General features: G+C 37.7%; 1 protein-coding gene across 5 annotated transcripts in view; it reads left to right on the forward strand.

Annotated features, from left to right (window-relative positions):
• Positions 1 to 16,626, forward strand: part of CTNNA2 (catenin (cadherin-associated protein), alpha 2) — a 1,482,995-nt gene that overhangs the window by 1,088,125 nt on the left and 378,244 nt on the right. For all 5 annotated transcript variants that reach the window (XM_006866584.1, XM_006866581.1, XM_006866582.1 and 2 more), the window contains one exon: positions 871 to 1,023. In XM_006866584.1, coding sequence (XP_006866646.1) covers positions 871 to 1,023 — 153 coding nt within the window. The remainder of the gene's footprint in view (positions 1 to 870; positions 1,024 to 16,626) is intronic.

Genomic DNA, 16,626 nt, shown 5'->3' on the forward strand with positions numbered 1-16,626 from the left:
ATATATAATTATTATTTTTAATTCTTGAAGCAGATCAACTGTATCGTCATAACACCTGGATAGAAACATCTTTGGTGTTCTTAGTGAATGAATGAAAAAAGAGTTGGCTGTTAGATGTTTGTATTGCCATCTCCATCAAGTTTAAATAATAGATCTAGAAAAGGCAGGAAAAAGTAAAGTGTTTAATATTTACGGATAGCTTCAAGATCTAGCTCTGTTTTCAAAGTTTCCCCCACTTACTAGTTGATGCCTAAAATTTTTAGATTCTAAAAAGCTTGAATCCTTGGTCCTTGAACTGTATTCATGATCCAAAAATTCATGAAGAGAAATATGTTCTTCACTGAAAGATGAAAGCAGACCTTTCATCAGGGAGGGCCTATAAAGTGTTGAGCTACAGACGCTGTGCGTGTATGCATATATTTCAAACGATTCATAAAATAATTTTATTATCTTTTAGGACTCCGGGTGTGGCCCTATGGGCTAAAAGCTCTGGACTGAAAGGTCAGTTTGAACCACACAGTCGATGGTTCAAACTCACCAGCCACTCCTTAGAAGCCCTATACAAGGTCTCTATAAGTTGGGAATGACTCAACAGCACTTAACACCACCAACAACATTATCTTTTAATTTCATTTTTCCATGAACTTTTATTTTTAAAGCCCTATCATATTGGCATATGCTAATACGGTTAATTCATATTCATATCCATAAGTCATCTTTGTTTCCCTTGATGTGATAAGTATCAGACAAATTAAGAAGAAAGTATTCGAAAATTATATTCATGGGTAATGACAGTTGAAAAATAGTTTAGAAAAAAATAATTGACATTTTTTTTCTATTCTTTAATTTTATGTTTTTGTTTCTTTATAGCTTCGAAAAGCGGTGATGGATCACATATCTGATTCTTTCTTGGAAACCAATGTCCCTTTACTGGTTCTCATTGAAGCTGCGAAGAGTGGCAATGAAAAGGAAGTCAAAGAATACGCCCAGGTTTTTCGTGAACATGCCAATAAACTGGTGGAGGTAAGTCAGAAGAGGACTAATGTCTGATATTTATGTATCAGTCTAATCTCTGCACATGAATCTTGCTACTTTAATAGACACTTACTTTGCAGCTTACCATGAAGAAATAAAGTGGAAGAACCTTCCTTTCCTTTCCTTTCTAATTATCTTACCCCTTGCAAAGGACAAAGGTCATCAGTTATCTCTGCTCTGTCTCAAAATGCTAAACATGTTCAGAAACTTGCCTGCTAGTTTTCCTGAACAATATGCATGAAAAGAAACAGGAAAATAGTGGACACACCAAAGTAAAGAAAAAACAACAACAACAAAATATATATATGAAAGAATTCCAGCTTTGGTTTGTGGGAGTAGAGTTGAAACTTAAATTGAATTCTAAAATTCTGCTGTCTTTTCTTCCTCCTCACCCGCTGCTGTACTCTTTTCCTTGAAAAACCAGAGTTGCTGATTATAGTGTGAACTTGTGAAAAATCATCCCACCTGACCCAAAGACATGTTTGACGTCTAGGTGAAGGATGAGGTGTTGTGCTTCCGGTAAAGATTTACAGTCTCGGAAACCCTGTACAGGGTCGCTATGGGTCGGAACCTACTCCATGGCACACAACCACCAGCCACAGCCACAATAGTAGGGGTGTAAATTTGGGTTCTTAAATATGTTTTATAAGTTAGAAAAATCTATAGTAATAGCTTTAAAAATGCTAAATGGTACAGTTCAATCTTAAAAAGGGGCCTACAAAGTAAAAGTGAAATAACATCTAGCCTTCCTTAGTCTGAGAATTAAAAACAGATAACTTGGCCAATGGTGTATGATAATGTTAGGATAAGGAAAAGAATATCAAAGTACATCAGGAAACAATGTGTATTCAGAGAGGTAAAGATCCTGGCAAGTCTAGAGATGGTTATCTTGGCCATGTTAAGACATTTGTAGGCCCTGATAACTGAAACAACAACAATAGTAACAAAACATGCATCCCTATGTTAATTCAAAATAAAATGTAATTACTCTAGATGACAGAACAATGCAAACTGAAATAAAAATAGTTTCTTCTTGTCATTTTCCTTCCTCTTCTTTTGAATTCTGATGATCATATAGAATTCTCAAAATTAATCAAAAGTGAATCTTAGCTCCATTTTTCTTAGAATGGTGCAATGGTGTAATGTTTCTGTTTAGTTGTGTGGCTGGTAAACTTGAACTGCCAACCTTGCAGTTCAAACCAACGTTAGTGTCCAGCGCATTAACCTGGAATGCCACACCAAGACTCTCATATTAGGAAATTGAATATACCATGGCTTGAGTCCAACGCAACATCATCCTCAAACTGGTATCTTTGCTCGTCAACACTTTGAAGAAATATCATGCAGGAGATTTGCCTAATGCAGTACATCTTTTGATTTTTGACTGCTACTTCTGTGAGTATTGATTATGGATCCAAGCAAAATGAACACTTTGACAGCTTCAGTCTTTTATCCATGGATCATGACAGTTTTATGTATCCATTTGTGAGAATTTTTACTTTCTTTACATTGAGGTGAAACCATACTGAGGGTTGTGGTCTTTGATCTTCATCAGGAAGTATTTTAAGTCAAGGTTGTATCATCTACATATCTCAGGTTGTTAATGAGTATTCATTTTAAGTCAAAGTTGTATCATCTACATATTGCAGGTTGTTAATGAGTTTTCATCCAATCCTGGTGCCACGGTCTTCATATAATAGATCTTCTCAGATTGTTTGCTTAGAATACAGATTGAATAAATAGAGTAAAATAATACAACCTGGTACACCCCTTTCCTGATTTTAAACCATTCACTGTCCTCTTGTTCTGTTCAAGTGGCTGCCTCTTGGTCTATGTACAGGTTCCTAATGAGCACAATTAAATGTTCTGGAATATCCATTCTTCATAGTGTTATCCATACCTTGTCATGATCCACACATTCAAGAGCCTTTGCATAGTTAATAAAGCACTAGTAAACATCTTTCAGATGAGATTCATATACTCTTCTGAATCCAGCTTGAGTTTCTGACAGTTCCCTGATGATAATATTTTTTCAGTCATTTTTTTGATTGTCTTCAGCAAAAATTTACTTGCATGTGATATTAATGATAATCTTCAATGATTCCCTCAACCCATTGGGTCCCCTCTCTTTGGAATGGGCAGAAATATGGACCTCTTTCAGTCAGTTGGACCAGTAGCTGTCTTCCAAATTTACTGGCATAGATGAGTGAGTGCCTCTAGTATTGCGTCAGTTTGTTGAAAGATTTCAGTTTGTATTCCGTCAGTTCTTGAAACCTTGTTTGGTTTTTTTTGTCAGAAGTAGTTTGGACATCTTCCTTCAGTAGCATTAGTTCTTAATCATGTTACCTCTTGAAATGGTTGAACATCAGCCATTTGTTTTTGTACATTTTCTTTGCATATTATCTTCCACCTTCTTTTTATGATTTCTACGTCATTCAATATTTTGTCCATGGAATTCTTCAATATTGCAAGTTGAGGCTTGAGTTTGTTTTGTTGTTCTTTCAGCTTAAGAAATGTTGAGTGTATTCTTGGTTTTCCCGTTTCATTATATTTGATTTTGTCAAGCTGCCCTTTGAAATTTTCCGTTGAGGTCTTTGGAATTTCTTTTTTTTCTTCATTTCTTCCATTTGCTTTAGCATCTCTATGCTGGGTAGTGAGTTTCAGATTCTCTTCTGATATTCCTTTTGTTGTTTCTTTCCTTTCTTTTTAATGACCTTCTATATAATGTTCTTGATGTCATCCCACCTCTTGTGGTCTTCAGTGATTAGTGTTGAATGCATCAAATCTGTTCTTTGGATATTCTTGTTTTGGCTGACTATACAGAGCTTTTTTGGGAGTTCTGGTAGTGTAATGGTTACGAGCTGGGCTGCTAACCTCAAGGTCAGCAGTTCAAAATATCAGCCTTTCTGCAGGAGAAAGATGAAGCTTTCTGATTCTGTAAAGATTTATAGTCTTGGAAACCCTATACAGGGTTGCTATAGTCGGAGCTGACTCCATGGCACACTACCACCACCATGGAGCTTTTTTAATGTTACTTCCTATAGATGTAGTCAATTTGATTATTGTGTATTCCATTTGGTGAGGTCTACATGTATAATTGCCTTTTATGTTTTTAAAAATGTATTTGCAATGAATAGGCTGTCTTGCAAATTCTATCATGCAACCTCCAGCAACTTTTCTATTACTAATGCCACGTTTTGTAACTACTTCATGATCCTTTGTCCTTATTCCCATCCTCTGAATTTCAATCACCAGTAATTATCAATATATCTAGATTGCATATTTGATAAATTTCAGACTGCAGAAGTTGATAGAATTCTTTAACTTCATCATCATTGACTTCAGTAGTTGGTGCTTAAATTTAAATAATAGTGGTATTAACTGGTCTTCATTGTAGGCATTATGAATATTAGCCGATCACACAGTTTTATACTTCCAGATAGATCTTGAAATGCTTTTTTTTTTTTTTTTTATGACAAATGCTATTCCATTCTTCTGCAATTTGCTGTTCCCAGCATAGTAAACCATATGATTGTCAGATGCAAAATGGCCAATGCCAGTCCATTTCAGCTTACTAATGACCATGATATCAATCTTCATGTGTTTCATTTCACTTTTGAGTACTTCCCATTTTCCTGTATTCATACTCTGTACATTCCGTGTTCCTTCTATTGATGGATGTTTGTCACCATTTCTCCTCATTTTGAGTTGTGCCTCATCAGCACATGAATGTCTTGAAAGCTTTTCTCCATTCGGAGCATCACAGTCATCTCTAGTTTGAGAAGTCACTTCTTTCTAACTAGAATGAGTAATTTACCGATGCTATATCTGACAATATTCTGAAGCTGTTCACAATGCTTTCATCTTCCAGCACTGTTTCTGACAATGTTCTGCTGTTGTTCATAAGGTTTTCAGTGACTAAACATTCAGAAGTAGTCTGCCTCTGTTTCTTCCTGTTCATTCATAGTCTGGAAGCGCCATTGAAACTTCTTCCACCATGGATGATCCTGCTGGTATTTGAAATGCCCGTGGTATAACCTCCAGTATCACAGAAATACTTAAGCCACCACAGTGTGACAGACTGACAGATAAGTAGTGCCTCTGTAGCTTTATTTAGAGATAATATTTACACTTCATATTGGAGGTCCCCTGTCAAGGTGAGATCAGTGCTAACTGGATCTCCTGTCTACTCATTCTCACTGCTCCTCAGTTACCACTGCAAGTGAATGCTTTGTGGGTTATCCTGGAATTTCAACTTGTGGCAGAAACAGAAATCTCAGACTAGTCAGAGCCTATAATTCAGAAGACTACTGCTTTGCCCCTTTCAGCTGTTCTCTTCAATATCCTTGACTGGTTATCTCTCCTTTAAATGTGAAGAGCTCACTGCAACCAGCAACTTTTTCAAATTTCTTGGTGCTCAGGAAATTCAGGAACTATGATGAGCACTAGTCTGTTTGACTAGAGAAAAAGTGAAGTCTAACAAAATTTCTATAGCTTATGACATTCAAACAAATTCTCCAATGCTAATGTATACATAAGCTCTAGGCTGAGACTCAATTTATATGTGTGTGTGCGTTTTAGTTTTGAAACTGTATGTTGTGTATTGGACATTTTCCTGAGATTTAAGTTTTTTGACTTTAACAGGAAAGATTTTGATTTTATAGCCAATTCACTTACAAATTTGAAATTTGACTGTATACATCAGAATTTTTGTATGTACACCATCATGTTGTCTGTAAATCATAACAGTTTTCTTTCTTCTTCAATCCTAATCCCTTGCCATTTCCTTATGCTATTATATTAGCTAAGATCTCCAGTGGCATATTGTGGCAAAAAAATGTTTTTGTTGTTTGGATATCTCAGAGGGAAAATTTCGATGTTTTACCATTAATTATAGGGTTTCTTATACTTACTTTTACTAAATCTAAGTTAATTCCCTTCATTTACTCACTTTACTCCAGGTTCTATTCTGTATCCCAGCTCTCTGCTCTGTGGACATAATTTAAAAATTACTAACTTATTTGTTGTTGTTAGGTGTTGTCCAGTGGTTTCTGACTCATAGTCACCCAATGTACAATAAAATGAAGCATTTCCAGATCTGAGCCATCCTTACAAATGTTCATATTCTTGAATCCAGAGTTGTAGCCACTGCATTAATCCTTCTCATTGAAGACCTTCCTCTTGTTTTCTCATCTCCACTTTACCAAGTATGACGCTCTTCTCTAGGGACTGTTCTCTCTTTCTAACATGTCCGAAGTATATGAGACAAAATCTCATTGTTCTTACTTTAGAAGAGCATTATGGGTATGCTTCTTCCAAGACATATTTGTTAATTCTTCTGGTAGCACATGGTGTATTTTTGTGCAAACACCACAATTCAAATGCATCAATTCATCTTCATTCTTCTTTATTATTTTGTCTAGCTTTTGTATGCATACAAGATGATTGGAAATACCATGCCTGGCTAGTGTCAGGTGCATCTTAGCTTTCAAGGTAGCTTCTTACTCCATAACACTTTCAATAGATATTTTGCAATGGATTTAAAAAGAACTATGATCGATATATTTTTGTAAAGGACATGACCTAGTAATTAATTTTACTAGAGAAATAAGTACATAAAGCATATATATATATATATATATATTGTGTGTATGTGTATATATGTGTGTATATATATATATATATATCCACATACATGTATTGTTGTTATTATTAAGTGCCTTTGAGTCAGTTCCAACTCATAATGACCCTCTATGGGATTTCTGAGGCTGTAAACCTTTGTATCATCATGATCAAGTGAACTTTGAGGAGACAACTTTGCACCAGTTGTATTTCAAGCTTGAGGGGGCTCATCTTCTGGCACTGCATCTGATAATATTATGCTACTATTCATAATGTTTTCATCTTCTGGTACTCTATCTGACAAAGTTCCACTGATGTTCATAAGGAATCCAGGAGATAGATATTTATAATTAGTCCAGCTCTCCTCCTTAGTCCTTCTTAGCCTGGAAGCTCCCGTGAAACCTGTCCACTGGGGGTGATTCTGCTGATATTTTAAAATACCAGTGATATAGTTTCTAGCATCATGTGCCTGCCACCACAGCATGACAAACTTACAGATGAGTAATGGACAACAAGGCTTAGAACTCTAATATTTGCTTTAACTTTGTGTCTGTGGTGTGTTGCCCCACAGAGGACAGAATCTAATCCCAACCCAATGTTAGTTTCCATGTTGAGACTGAATGTCCTAAGTGAATGTTAAAAGGTTTGTTGTTGTTGTTGTTAAGTGCTGTAGAGTCAGTTCCAACCCAAAGTGACCCTGCGTAGGTTTTCCAAGGAGCAACTGGTGAGCTTGAACCACCAATCTTACATTTTAAACCACTTTGCAACCCAGCACATTAACCCACAGCACCACATTTATTGTTCATTTAATGAGACTTTCTGGGAAAAAGCAGGGCAGGTGTCTAAGCCAGTTTACAAAGGCTTGAGTGAAGAGAGCAGGAAAAATAGCGTTGAATTTTATTATGTTTAGGGGCTAGAGGAAGGTGATGATTTTTATTTGTGGATTTGGGCTTGCATGTTTTCTTTGCTGACACACACACACGCAAATGGTATGTGGGCTTTCTTATCAGCTTTCCATGATGTGAGACCAAAGGGAATAGGGGTAGGTTGGAGCTTGAAAGCTACTCCCTGGGAGAAAGATGATCCCTTCTGCTCCTGTAAAGACTTACAACTTTAGAAACCATATATAGCACACAACAACAACATGAAATCGTCAAAATGGAGCCAGACTCATTATTGCTTTAAAACTACCTTCTAACTGGCAGTTGCAACCTCTCTTACAACACTGTGGTACCTTGAATTGACTTGATATAACTTTTCTTTCCAATACCTTTTTAATTCCCACCTAGTGACTGGGTTGTTGTTGTTGCTGTTCAGTGCTGTTGAGTAAGCTCCAACCCATAGTGTCCTCTTGGATACTGAATTGTACCCTGTCCACTTCTGCTGCTGCCACTGTGCCAGGTTGTTAATAATTCTTCCTCAATCTTGATGCCACATTCTTCTCCATATAATCCTGCTTTATATAATCCTGCTCAGCATTCAGATTGAATAAATTATGATGAAGGAGTACAATGCTGGGGTGCACCTTTCCTAATTTTAAACTATCCAATGTTCTGTTGTTCTGCTTAAACAGCTCGCCTCCTTCCTCCAAGACATCAACCACACAATTCATCTTTCCTTTGTTGAATGTACCATGCTCCCTCCACAGCAAAGCCTGTCCCTTCATGTCACTTTTAATCATTGTTCAGCCTTCAGTTCAAACATCTGTCCCAAGTAGGACCAGGTCCCTGTGGTTTTCCTTCTCATGGCAACTTATTTCCTCTCAGTTTGGATGCATTCAGCTGTACAACTACATACTACTTCCCCTGCTAGGTTAAATAGGAATCATGTCTCATTGACTCCTAACTACAGTTTAGGACCTGTCCTGGTGTGGCGCTGTAGGATAAGCACTGAACTGATAACCACAAAGTCAATGGTTCAAACCCACCTTGGGAACCCTATACAAGCTCCTCGGAAACATTATACAAGGTCCCTGAGTGTATCCAACTCAATGAGACTTAACAACTTCCGAACCTAGTCCTGTGCCAAGCATTTAGCAGCAGGCAGACTTCTGCCGTGGTGCTTTACAATCAGCATTAGACTATGAACCCCAAGGTCAGCAGTTCAAACATACCAGCTGCTCCTTGGAAATCCTTTACAGGGTTGCTATGAGTCAGAACCAACTCAATGGCACTTAATAACAACAACCTTTGACCTGGTGTTCACTGTTAGATAAGCACTGGACTGGAAGGTCAATTTGATCTGACCGTCATTCAAGATCATCGGTGGTTCAATTTCATGAACTGTTCTTAGGAAACCCTATAAAGAGTTACTATCAGTAAGAACTGACCTGAGGGCACATAACCACAACAACAACAAGGAAAGAATGAATGGGAACATGATGGCTCCATATGATAAGCACTGGACTTCTAAACACAAAGTAAATGGTTTGAGCCCACAGGTCACTCTGTGGGAGAAAAATGAGGCTTTCTGATATCTCAGAAATGTGTAGCCTCAGAAAAGCTATACAAGGTCGTTATAAATCAGAGCTAACTTGACAACACTTAACAACAACAACAAAAGAATGAATAAAATAAATACAGCCAGAGGTACTGACACCTTTTTTTATCCTGAAGTTATTATTTTTAATAATACATCTACAGAACTTAAAACAGTCACTTTAGGATATCATCAGACATGAGAAACTCTACCTACTTAATCCCCTAATTTACTTCTGAGGAGGAATTAAAAATCTGGGAAGGCTGACTGTGAAGAAAGAACTTCTATCTTCACTTTGTTGAAAGGCTTTGCAGTTTGATACTCAAGAGTCCTGACAAGTGCAACCAACTCACTCAGGATGCACTTGAAGTAATTCCCATAACCACAGTGTCATTTCTTCCCTGTTGTCCATCTCACAAGCATGCTTCTGTCTTATCCTCAGTAACTGAAGATGTCATAGGTAGAGCTGGTGTAATCTGGTTTAAATTTAAGCAACATTCAGAATTGAGGCCAAGGCCAGGGGGAATTAGACAATGAATTTAAATTTGGATTCATCCTTTTGACACAATTACATCTGTTAGAAGGGTGTGTGTGTGGTAAGAAGCTATAATAAAACATAAATTTGGAAAGTTGGAAACAAACCCTAGTATTCTGATTCATCAATTTGATCATCAGTAAAGCTCCTGAGAACCTTGCTTTCAGCCTTGAGTTGTCTTTCTCAGTTAATCTTTCTGCTTCCCTGGAAGTGTCATTCGGTAACCAATATTTACTAAGTGTTTGCCACATGCCAACACTGTTTCAGTTGCTGGCAATATAACCATGAACAAAACAGATGAACTTCTTGCCCTTATGGGCTTGCATTCTGTTGGGAAATACAGACTAAAAGGGAGATAAATGTATACTGTGTCTTGTGGGAGTATGTGTAGAAGAATATAACATAATAGAGGGATGAAGAATGATTAAGAAAGGCATGTGTGGTTAGAAAATGCAACTCTGAGAAGCTGACTATTAAGTAAACCTGGAGAGGTAGGCAGACATTCCAAATTGTAGTTGAGTAAGGGAAAAGTTCCCAGTGTAGGGACATGCTTGATAAAGAGCAAGGAGACCAGTGTGATTGGAACTGAGAGAGTGACAGGGAGAATTGCAGAGATGAGTTTGAGGGCTACTGTAAGAATTTTGTATTTTACTCATATATTTGAATTCATTATAGGTTTCTGAGCAAAGGCATGGCATTAGCTAACTTTCATTTTGAAAGGATCACTCTGCTACTGTATGAAGAATATGCCTTAGAGGGACAAAAATGGAAACAGAGACTCATGACAGTGTGTTGCAATAGTCTAGCAAGGGACTGGTACGATGACTAGAAAGAAATGGAAGATGGGGAAGAGAAGCAGTGGGGCTGGAGAATAGATTTGTTTATATTTCCAGGGTTGAGCAGATGAGATGTTAGGATGTCAGCCCAGGAGGAGGGTAGGATGACTCCAGGTTTTGTCATATTGTTGTTTTGTTGTTAAGTGTCGTCGAGTCGATTCCGAGCCATAGTGACCCTGTATAGGGTTTCCGAGGAGCAGCTGGTAAGCTTGAACCACCGACCTTGCAGTTCAAACGGCTTTGCAGTCTGGCACATAAACCCTCAGCACCACACCAGCGCCACACCAGGTGAAAACAGTTGGGAACTTTTAAAGACAGCCTTTATTCTCAGTCTGTGTGTTGATTGCCTTATGGTGGTGGCTGCCTGATAGGTGTGGTCCTGAAAACCCTACACAAATGTCTTGGGCTTAAATTGTTGTTGTTGTTAAGTGCCGTCGAGTCGGTTCCGACCCATAGCGACCCTGTACAAGATTTCCGAGGGTGTAAATCTTTACGGGAGTAGAAAGCCTCATCTTTCTCCCGCGGAGCAGCTGGTAGTTTCGAACTGCTGACCTTCAGGTTCACAGCCCGATTCGTAACCACTACACTACCAGAGCTCCTTAAATAGAGCTTTGTAAATTTCAGGGTCTTGATTCAAACAATGAACCTGAAGGAAAATCAAGAAAACCAGCGTCAAAACGACACTGATGAATTGGCCATCTCCTTTTTTTTAAAGTTCAAACAGAACATTCTCATCCTCTCTTTTTTAAATGCTGACTCACTCTCCCAATTTATGTAATATATTTAAAATAGGACTAAATTATTGAAGGTTTTTAAATAATTGAGCAAAACAAACCAGTAAATCATGTTTTTTTAAAAACTATTTTCTTCAGCTCAAATACATGGTAAATTTACAACTTAAATTTTCTTTCACTATTTAAAAAATGAGTATTTCGGTACCACTTCCCCTTACACAAACTCCCTGATTCCTAAATGCTACCATTTGAAAAATAATAAATTTCAACATAATATGTAATAAAGAATTATAGACAAATTCAAGAATTCACCTTATCCTATTAATAATTATATAAATGTAGTATATGGTTTCTTTGTAAACTTTTTATTACCTTATTTAATGATTTTTGACCACTGTAAGACATTGTTGTTGTTAAGTGCCATTGAGTAGGTTCCAACTCATAGCAGCCCTGTATAGGATTTCTGAGGAGCGGCTAGTAAGCTTGAATCACTGACCTTGTGGTTCAAACCGACCTTGCAGTCCAGCACATTAAACCGCAGTGCCACACTAGAACTCCCTGTAAGAGGTAGCTGGTAATTTTTACTTCATTTCATAGATGAGACACCTGAAGTTTCAAAAAGCTAAATAACTTTCCAATGACATGCAGCTATAGAGTCAGAATTCATGAATTTATGTATGAACTCAGGTCTCACAGACTGCAGACTCTACCCTGTTACCCACTGTACCCACATTGTCCCCAGGTACCGACTTGTCCCAGGTATAAGCTTACACATGAGCAGGTATGTGAGCATGTGTGTGTGTGTGTGTGTGCCTGCAACTTAAAGTCCAGTCATTCATACATATGTTAGTACAGTGTCTGATCCTAAAATAATTGTTGAAAAATGTTAGCTGCTGCTGCTGTTTCTGCATTTCTATATATCGCTGCCATTCTACAGCTGTTCCATTCCATATCTCTCAAATCACATTTCAGAGAAGAGTCATCCTGGGAAGTAACACACACTGCCATCAAAGAATTTATGGACAGCCACAGGATTATGCCATCCAAACTGCTTTTGCTGTTGTTGTGTGCCACTGAGTCAGTTCTGATTCATAGTGACACTATATAAGATTTTCGAGGGTAGCAGGTGGGTTTGAACTGCTGACCTTGTGGTTACCTGTCCAGTGCTTATCCTTAAGTGCCATATACTGGTATTCGGCAGTTGGATTTCCTGGGTGGCACAAGTAGTTAAGTGCTTTACTGCTAACCTAAAGGTTGGAGATTAAAATTCCTCCAGAGGCACCTCAGAAGAGAGCCATGGTAATATGTTTAAAATAATCAGCCGTTGAAAACCTGCGGGAACATAGTTCTACTTTGTCACACACAGGGTCCTCATGAGTAGAAAATGACTTGCAGGTAACTGGGCGATAAGCTAAGTTCATTAGGTTCTGAACTCTTACCGGCACGACCAGCATGTTTGAAATCTGTGAAAATTATTAAAGGCCACGGACTTTCAATGTTACTTGCAAAAGCAGAACCCCAGCACTTTAAATATTTTCATTCCAGAGGCTTGTTGCAATGCTCAAATTTACACACAAGGTAAATACTTAAATTTACAATTCAGTGTTTGCAATGTAGTTACAATCAAACCATAGGAAAGGACTTTTATTTTAAAGTAAAGATGAAAATTTGGTTTGCTGCCATCTGGATACAAACCCCCCCCACCACCACCACCTACTGCCCAAATTATATGTCTCAATGGTGAATTAAGTAGATTCAAAGAAGCCCTGATGGCATTGTAGGATAAGCACTGGACTGCAAACTGTAAGGGCAGAAGTTGGCAGTTCAAACCCACCAGCTGGTATGCAGAAGAGAGGTTGACACTTTGTTCCTGTAGAGATTTACATACAGGGTGTCTGTGGGTTGGAATTGATTGGATGATAGTGGATTGGGTTTGGTTAATGTCTGGTGCTGCAGTGGAGTGATTAAAGTGCCGAGACACCATCGGAAAAGCTGCCCATAGCTACGGATAAAAGCAAATCAAGAAAATGAACATTTAGCTCATTCTCTGTACCAGATATGACAGTAGTTATATTTCACAGGGGAATCCTCAGGGGGTGCACTACTAGCTAAAAAGCGGGCAGTTAGAATACAACCAGAAGTGCCTCAGACAACAAATCTGGTAAACTGCTTCTGAAAGATCACAACCTTCAAATCCCTTTGTAACAGATCTACTGTATACAACATAGGGTCTCCATTAGTCATTTTTGACTTCCTTTCTTAACCATCACCACCACTAACAACTTTTCCATGTATTACCTACTGCCATAGGGTTAATTCCTACTCATAGAAACTGTGTATTGGGTTTTGAAGCTGTAAATTTTTACAGGATCAGTGGAATGGCTGGTGAGTTTAAACCACTGAACTTATGGGTAGCAATCCAGGATTCATCCTCTTATCACACAAAACCTCTAAATTCTCTTAACTAAATGCTCTGACCAATATTAGCACATTATGAATAACAATGGAATATTGTCACATATAGTGCTGTAAAATGAGCCCCTCAGGTTGGAAGGCACTCAAAATATGATTGGGGAAGAGCTGCCTCCTCAAAGTAGAGTTGTCTTTGAAGATGAGAATGGAGTAAAGCTTTCAGGACCTGTATTTGCTGATGGGGCACAACTCAAAATGAGGAGAAACAGCTGCAGACATTCATTAATAATGGAAACATGAAATGTGAATGAATCTAGAAAAATTACAAATTGTCAAAAATGAAACAAAACAAAAAAGAATCAATATTCAAGGCTCTATTGAGCTGAAATGAACTGATTTTGGACATTTTGAATCTTACAGCCACATGCCAGTAATGACAAATTGAAGAGGAGTAGTGTCATATTCATCATCAAATAGAACATTTTAACATCTATCTTGAAGTATATGGATAGGATAATAGCCATACATCTTTGAGGAAGACCAGTTAATACCATTATTATTCAAATTTATGTATCAACCACTAAAGCCAGTGATGATGAAACTGAAGAATTCTACCAACATCTTCTATCTGAAATTTATCAAACATGCAATCAAGATATACCAATAATCTGGAGATTGGAATGAAAAGTTGGGAAAAAGAGGAAGTATCAGTAGTTGGAAAGTATGGCCTTGGTGGTAGAAACAATGCTGGATATCACATGATAGAATTCTACAAGACCAGTGACTTCTTTATTGCAAATACCTTTTTGAAGCAATATAAAAGATGACTGTACACATGGACCTCACCAGGCAGAATACTCAGGAATCAAATTGACTACATCTGTGAGAAAAGACAGTAGAAAAGCTCAATATCATCAGTCAACAATGCCAGGGACAGACTGTAGAACAGAACATCAACTGTCTCATCTGCAAGTTCAGGCTGAAGTTAAAAAAATTAAAACAAGTCCCTGAAAACCAAAATATAACCTGGAACATATCCCACCTGAATATAGAGATCAACTCAAGAATAGATTTGATGCATTGGACACTAATCACCAAAGAGTTGTGGAATGACATCCAAACATCATATAGAAAGAAAAGGCCATTAAAAAGACAGGAAAGAAGGAAAACACCAAAATGGGTATCAGAAGACTCTGAAACTTGCACTTCAGTGCAGAGATGCTAAAGCAAATGGAAGAAAGGAAAGAAGGAAAAGACCAAAATGGGTATCAGAAGACTCTGAAACTTGCACTTCAGTGCCGAGATGCTAAAGCAAATGGAAGAAATGAGGAAGTAAAAAAAGCTGAACAGAAAATTTCAAAGGGCAACTCAAGAAAACAAAGTCAGGTATTAAAATGAAATGTACAAAGACCTGGAGTTGGAAAATGGAAGGACAGGTGCAGTATTTCACAAGCTGAAAGAACTGAAGGGAAAAAAAAATCAAGTCTTGATTTGCTGTATTGAAGAATTCTATGGGCCAAATATTGAATGATGCAGAAAACATCAGAAGAAGATGGAAGGAATATACAGAGTAACTGTACCAAAAAAGAAACAGTCGCTGTTCAACCATTTCAAGAGGTTGATTAGGAACCGATGCTACTGAATGAAAAAGTCCGAAGTGTGTTGAAGGCATTGGCAAAGAATAAGACTCCAGGAATTGATGGAATACAGATTGAAAGCATTCCAAAAATTGATGCAGCACTCTAGCACTCACTCATCTATGATAAGATATTTGGAAGGCAGCTACTTGGCCAACTGATTGGAAGAGATCCATATTTGTACCCATTCCAAAGAGAGGTGACCCAATGGAATTTGGAAATCGTTGGACAATATCACTATTATCACCTTCAAGTAAAATTTTGCTGAAGATAATTTTAAAAATGGCTGCAACAACACCTTGACAGGGAACTACCAAAGGTTCAAGCTGGATTAAGAAGAGAATTTGGAATGAGATATATTATTGTTGATTTCAGATGGATCTTAGCTGACAGCAGAGAATACTGGAACGATGTTTGCATTTGCTTTATTGTCTATGCAAAGGCTTTCAATTGTGCGGATTATGACAAGCTAAGGACAATATTGTAGAAAATTAGTATTCTAGAATACTGCTCATGAGGAAACTGTACATAGACCAAGAGGCAGTTGTTCAAACAGAACAAGGGGACACTTAAGGTTTTAAAATCAATAAAGATGTGGGCCAGTGTTAGAGTCTTTCACCATAATTATTCAGTCTGTATGCTGAGCAAACAATCCAAGAAGCTGGATTGTGTGAAGAAGAACATGGTATCAGGATTGGAGAAAGACTCATTAACAACCTGCGATATGCAGATGATGCAACCTTGCTTGCTAAAAGTGAAGGGAATGATAAAATTCAAAGTCTTGATATGGGTTGCACCTCAATGTAAAGAAACAAAAATTCTCACTACAGGACCAATAAATAACACCATGACAAATGGAGAAAAGATTGACGTTATCTATCAAAGACTTCATTTTGCTTGGGTTTACCATCAACACTCATGGAAACAGCAGTCAAGAAATAAAAAACATTATTACATTTACAAATAATTGCACAAGACCTCTTTAAATTTCAAGAGCAAAGATGTCGGTTTGAGCACTAAGGTGCATCTGACACAAGCCATGGTGGGTTTTTTTTGTGTGTGTGTGTGTTTTTTTGTAATGTTTTATTGTAAATTATGTGATAGTTTACATCGGAAAACATTAGTTTTCCATTCATCCTATCGTATATTGTTTCATTGCCATGGTTACAATCCCTTCCATGCATCATCACCCAACTAAAGAGTATACAATACAAGCCTGCTCCCCAGTGGTTGTCAGCACACAGCCCCTCTCCCTCTCTGTGTCTAAAGTCCCCAGCTGCTCCATCTCTCCATGTCATCGTCTCTGCCTCCATCTCAGGCATCACTGCTTCTCTGGG

Source organism: Chrysochloris asiatica, unplaced genomic scaffold (assembly GCF_000296735.1).
Source record: "Chrysochloris asiatica unplaced genomic scaffold, ChrAsi1.0 scaffold00093, whole genome shotgun sequence".
Lineage (NCBI taxonomy): Eukaryota > Metazoa > Chordata > Mammalia > Afrosoricida > Chrysochloridae > Chrysochloris > Chrysochloris asiatica.